General features: G+C 50.9%; 1 protein-coding gene across 2 annotated transcripts; it reads right to left on the reverse strand.

The window, feature by feature from the left end:
- Window positions 1-516: 516 nt before the first annotated feature.
- On the reverse strand, window positions 517-3,805 carry LOC105478356 (ELOVL fatty acid elongase 3). Of its 2 annotated transcripts, none has more exons than XM_011735537.2 (4): window positions 3,453-3,805; window positions 2,342-2,473; window positions 1,537-1,688; window positions 517-1,280 (listed from the first exon to the last, which is right to left on the reverse strand). In XM_011735537.2, exons 1-4 carry the CDS (start codon window positions 3,551-3,553, stop codon window positions 853-855), a joined length of 813 nt encoding a protein of 270 aa, XP_011733839.1. In that variant the 5' UTR covers window positions 3,554-3,805; the 3' UTR covers window positions 517-852. The 2 variants fall into 2 exon arrangements, with proteins under 2 accessions (XP_011733839.1, XP_070924950.1); XM_071068849.1 differs by having other exon boundaries at window positions 530-1,280; window positions 2,342-2,418; window positions 3,453-3,537.
- Window positions 3,806-6,000: the final 2,195 nt, after the last annotated feature.

The following is a 6,000-nucleotide window of genomic DNA, read 5'->3' on the forward strand; positions in this document are numbered from 1 at the left end:
TACAAACGAGCTGGAGGTACAGGAACGAAGTGAGGGTCCAGGCTTCCAGGGATTCAGTCCCACTCACCACCTGCCCCCACTCCAGGTCGGGGCAGCCCGGGATTCTTGAAGCAAAGAGGTGCGTGAGTGCGGGGGACGTGGGAAACCAGCTACCGGGCTGGCATCGGCCACAGCCGGTGCTGCGGCGCCACCTCGTGGTCTCAGGGAGGCTAGCTGGTAGATCTGGTCTCCAATGCTTGTAGGTGTCAGCTCTGCTATTCAGGGAGCCTATGACTTTAGATAAAGTTACTCCGCCTTTCTGAGCCTGTTTCTCACTGTTCCTATGAGGGGCTTGGTCCTCTAACAGCAATAAAATTCTGGTCTGTAACAACATTTATTAAGTGCCTACCAGGCCTAGGATTCTTTCAGTGTCTGTGTGTGTGCCTCTCACCCTTCCACACACCCTCAGGCGTCCCACCTGCCGATCATCCCCTTGGTAGCAGCGCTCTTTCCCCCCAAATCCCCAAACTCTCAAAATTTTGTTGAAATATTTAATTAAAAAAAATAGAGCAAGAAGAAGAAAGATTTCTGGATAGAAATTAAACAACTCAGCTCTTGGGACCCTCCTCCGTCCCACCCCCATCCCAGGGCCTTCTTGGCCTTCACATTAAAAACAGAAACATCAAAGTAACAGACCACACCCCCATCCCAGGGTCACCCTTCTTGTCTCAAAAATTCCAGCCACCGTGGGGCACGCGTCCTCTGGGGAAACCATGCAGGTAAGGCAACCTAATCATTCTCCCAAAACTAAGCCCAGCCTCTTGGTGCCCTGGAGAAGAGAGAGACTGGAGCTTCACTGTTCTCTCCAACCCTTCACTGGCTCTTGGTCTTGGCTTTGACCTTGGGCTTGATGTAGGTCTGGCGGAAGAAGTGGGCAAAGAGGATGAAATAGGTCATATACAAGATGAAGGACCAGAATAAGTGTTCCATCGTGGTGTGGCATCCCTGTTCCTGCCTCCAGATGTACGCAAGGATGCTGACGATGGCTCCTACAAACATCTGCAGGATCTGCAGGCTGGTGATGAGCATGGGCAGCATCTTGGGGGGCTTCACGTTGGCAGCCTTCAGAGTGTAGTAGGTGTACATGAAGGCATGCACACCGAAGTTCATGGTGACGAACCAGCCTCCTGCAGGCACTTTGTTCTTGTATCCAAAGCTTGTGTACACCAGCACTGTGCTGTGGTGGTACCAGTGAATAAAGATGAGTGGCCGCTTACGCAGGATGATGAAGGCTGTGTCTCCTGGGAGACGGAGAATCATAGTTGGCACACCACCCAGTGCTGGGACCACCCTCTGCGCTGGGTGTAGGGACACAGGAGAAATTCTCAGGGGAGGGAAGGGGGTCTTTGTGGCAGAGAATCTATAGAGGAGCTTGGGTGAGAGGTATTATTGGGACCTAGGGGTAGGAAAGGGACTCTCAAGGGTATGGGTGAAAGGAGGGCCCTGTGGAGGGATGCAGTTCACAAGGCACCAGAGAGACAAAGCCTTGCCACTCACCGAGTTCTATGACCTTGCTGAGAAGAAAGACCCAGGACCAGAATTTGACTGTAGAATTACCAACGAAGTTGACAAAGCACACGGTTTGCTTTAGGCCCCCGGTAAGTATCACAGTTCCCATAAAGCCCCACATCCTCACTGCCCCCAGGATACTGAAATGGGACAAAGGAAGATGGTATAAGTGTCATCCCCAGGCACCAATCCACCCTTCCCTCGGCTTGGCCAGGTTACTGTGTTCCAAGCTCTACCACCTCCCCACCTGTCCACGGGGCTGGGTCAAAGCTCCTGAGAGCCTGAGGCCAATCTGGTAGATCCAACCAATAGTCTAGAGGAGATGAGGGCTGGAGAAAGATCAGGGAATGCAAGGGGATGGGACTGAAAGTTGAGTTAAAGAATGGGGTTCTTGGGAGGGGTTAGGAGCCTAGGAGGAGATGTGTGGAGGGATAGGGGAAGACTGAAGGAGTTTGGGGGAGAAAATATGGGGAAGTTATTGGAGGGTCCTGAGAGAGGGTGTTAGGAGGTGAGAGCATTAGAGACTGGAGAAATGTTTTACAAGTACAGACTATGAAGGCAAGAGGGAAAAAGCAGAGACCACCAGGTAGGGGTCTAAAAAAGAAGGAAAACAGGATAATATAATAGAAGAGGGTGAAGGCTGGGAGGGGAACTAAAGCTGAGAATGAGATGGGGAGAGTGTTACAGGGCAACTTGGGGACAGGATGGAGGTTGATGCAATCGGGAAAGCTTTAAGGCATAGAATGGAGGTCTAACGTCTAGAGAAGAGGCAAGGAGTGGGATGGGGTCTTACCTGAAGATTGCAAGGCAGAAGGACCAGAGGATAAGGGGCCCCTGCAGGTTGAAGCCCTTGCGTTCCTTCATGTAGTTCTGCCCCACAGGGATGAGAAGCAGGTAGATCAGGGCTATGGGGAATGAGGTTGCCCTGGCAAGCAGAAGGCAGAGGGGATGGGCTCATGGGTGGGTGCTGATTAGAGAAATGCCCAATTATCTCTCCAGGTGAGTGCTCTGGGTTGGAGTCCCGGTTCTGCCACTTACTAGCTGTGTGACATTGGAAAAAACAACTTAACTCTCTGAGCCTTGGCTTCCTAATTTGTAAAGGGGGAATACTACATCTCTCCTGGGAGTACTAATGTATACAAAGTACCTAGCACAGGGCAGGGGCTATGTCCAAGGTTTCTGTGATTATTGCTCTCTCAGTGGGGTTAGAGGTGGGTGACAGCTGTCTGGCCCACGCCGAGAAGCAGTCCAGGGCTGTGGTGTAAAAAGAGTGTGGCAATAGCTTCTCCCTGGTTGGGGCGCCTAGAAGCAGCCCAGGGCTGTGGTGTAATAAGAATGTGGCAATAGCTTCTCCCTGGTTGGGGCATGGCAAATTGGTTGGAGCATAAAGTCAGACCCCAAAACCTCTGGGGAGCTTTAGGGCAAAGCCAGAGAGCTCTTCCAGGGGAAAGCTTGGAAGAGCTCTCTGACTTTGCCTCCTTCTCCGCAGCAGGAACGGTGGAGCACCTGGGGAACGATGGGATAATTGTAAAGGGTAGGCTGTCCCCGGGCCCTGCACTGTGCACACACGCTTACACACACAGCCATAGGGGACGTGGAAGTCATCTAGTAAGGCTTCAGATCAACCTCACGCCTCCAAGACCAGTTCTCACTACATGCTGTCTTTGGCTTCTGTATGTTTCCACGTTCTCCCTCATCCTCTTATTTCTGCTTGCTTGCTTTCAGCTCTAATGTCTTTGAGGTGCCACATACTACCTGCACCTCGGACAAAGGTAGTGTGAAATCAGTACGAGGGAGTCCCGTAACTCTGTTCTGTAAGAAAATCATTGCGGGCATTCAATGCCACCCCCTTGCACCCTGGCCCCAGGGCCCTAGCATGGCCTTTCCCTCTTCCCAAGTCTCACCAATACTCCTCGAAAAAGGGCCTCATGTCCTTGAACAGCTCGAAGTTACAGGGCTGGAACAGCTGATTTACTTGATGTGAGACATTCATGGCTGTGACCATCTAGTTTTGCAGACGTCGAGGTCCAAAGCTTGGAGGCGCTGGGCGAAAGGCTGGGGGCTCCAAGGATGGAGTGAACCTCGGGGCGAGACGGAACAGAGCCGGGACAGAAGGAACCCCTGGGCAAAGCGAGGAGGGCGTCGGACCTAGGCACGTGCGCGGCGGCGCAGCCAGCTCTCCGGGGCGCAGCCACCGCGATATATAACCCGGACTTGCAAAGCTGCCGGCCCGGACGGCGCGCGGCCCCCTCCCTGCGCCGCGCCGCTATCCAATCTCGACCAAGATACGCCTCTGCTCCGCCCCTGGGGCACAGTCCGCATTCTGATTGGTCATCCTCATGGACCCGCCTGCCAGGCGTTTCGCACGCCCCGCCCCAAGTCCCGTCGTAGGCCATCGCCCGCTCACTTCCCCAGCCTTTTCTCCCTTAACACGTCCCCCTAATCCTGTGCAGCCTTGTGTGTGTACCCGGACAGGCCAGTCTTACCTTGGCACTGTCAACCGTGGCCTTTGCCTCGGTTTGCTTTAATCTTAACCTGCTTAGCAGTGAGGAGAGAGGGAAGGTGTCCTTAGGCTTTGATGCTCTCACCCAGAAATGGAGGCTCCCTGAGATCCTGGGAAACCCAGGCCTGTGATGAGGAAATACTAACCTGGGCAACGCAGAGCTTCTCCTGTAGTCCCTTCCACCTCCTAGCTTCGAGTCTGCGGTTGTGAGTGGGTGGAAGGAGATGAATTTTAATAAATTTTATTGTTGAGGTTGTTGATGTTGATGTTTGGGTTGTGGAGGCTGCTGTGGTTTCTTTATAGTTTCCTGAATTCCTGAACTGCTCCAGACTGACAGTAATAACCATGGAGAGAGGAAATGGGGTCACCCTCTGGGCTTCTGGAATTATTGTCTTCAGGTTTCCTGGAGGCCTCTTAGGGTTTAGGGAGGGGGAGAGCCACTGTATCTCCCCAAGGCCTGCTGCTTTCTTTCCCTAACCAAATCTACTTCTTTTTCGCCTGTGTAACCAGCCCCAAAGAAATAAATGTTCTAAAACTTTTACAGTTTTACTTGACTGTCCCGTATTTCTTTCCTAGGTTTTGTGAAAGCGAAGGAGAAATACAAGGCTTGAGGACAGTTTCAGATAAGGTGGAGATTTGCAAAAAGTTCTAAGAAACATAGATACAAAGTAATTGAAATCAAAATGTGGGTATAAATGGCTACGTGCAGTAAAGCTCTAGAGCCAGAGGATCCAGGTAGGAACCCCAGCTCTACTTCCTGAACCTGAGCCACTGTCTATGGGAGGGTGTAATGAAAGTCCTATCAGTGCCATCTAAGTGACTCAAAAGTGCATCCCTTTGTCTCTGTACCTCATCACCTCTCACCTGATCACGTTACCTGGTTGCACTTCCCCCTTCTCTGAATACTGCTCCTGCTCTTCACTGCATTGCAATCAGAAAAGAGTTCCTGTACCTGGCTGATTACCAGATCCCTGAGCCTCAGCTGCAGAGATTCTGGTCCTATACATTGTCTCAGACTGTACTTGGAAAACCACCATTTTCTCTTTGCTCATCCAAAAAACAGTTCTGCTTTCCTGCTTAAAAACCTTCAGTGGTTCAGCCGGGCGCAGTGGCTTACACCTGTAATTCCAGCACTTTGGGAGACCGAGGCGGGCAGATCACGAGGTCAGGAGATCGAGACCATCCTAGCTAACACGGTGAAACTCCGTCTCTACTAAAAAATACAAAAAATTAGCTGGGTGTGGTGGCGGGAGCCTGTAATCCCAGCTACTCGGGAGGCGGAGGTAGGAGAATGGCGTGAACCCAGGAGGCGGAGTTTGCAGTGAGCTGAGATAGCCACCGTACTCGAGACTCTGTCTCAAAAAAAGAAAAAAAAAAAAAGAGAGAGAAAACCTTCCGTTGTTCCTGATGGCCCCATATATAGCCTGACATCTAATCAGAAGGTGATCAACACATGTCTGATGGATGAATGAGTAAATTTAAAAATGAATATTACAAGAATAATGCCATCTAGGTGTTAGAAGACCCAAGTTCAAGTCCCAGCACCCCCATTAATGAGCCATGTGATTTTAGGCAAGTTACCTAACCTCTGTGAGACTCACATTCTACTTCAGAAAAAAAATGCATATAGTCATACTTGCCTGCTTATCTCACAAGGCTGTGATTAGTATGCAAGCCAGATAATGTAGGTGAAATGATACTATGGACTAGACACTTGGAAATGGCAAGGTGAATCATTACGGGAGGTTTACAAATGCATATGGAGAATATATACTCAGTCCTGGATTTCTCTATAAAGATATTTTACATTGTCTTTCCCTGTGAGGTTTAATGATGAGGCTTGGAGGAGGTGTATGTGGAAAAGGGAAAGAACAATCGGGCTGGGCACGGTGGCTCACGCCTGTAATCCCAGTACTGTGGGAGGCTGAGGTGGGTGGATTGCTTGAGCC

Source organism: Macaca nemestrina, chromosome 9 (assembly GCF_043159975.1).
Source record: "Macaca nemestrina isolate mMacNem1 chromosome 9, mMacNem.hap1, whole genome shotgun sequence".
In the NCBI taxonomy this organism is placed as follows: domain Eukaryota; kingdom Metazoa; phylum Chordata; class Mammalia; order Primates; family Cercopithecidae; genus Macaca; species Macaca nemestrina.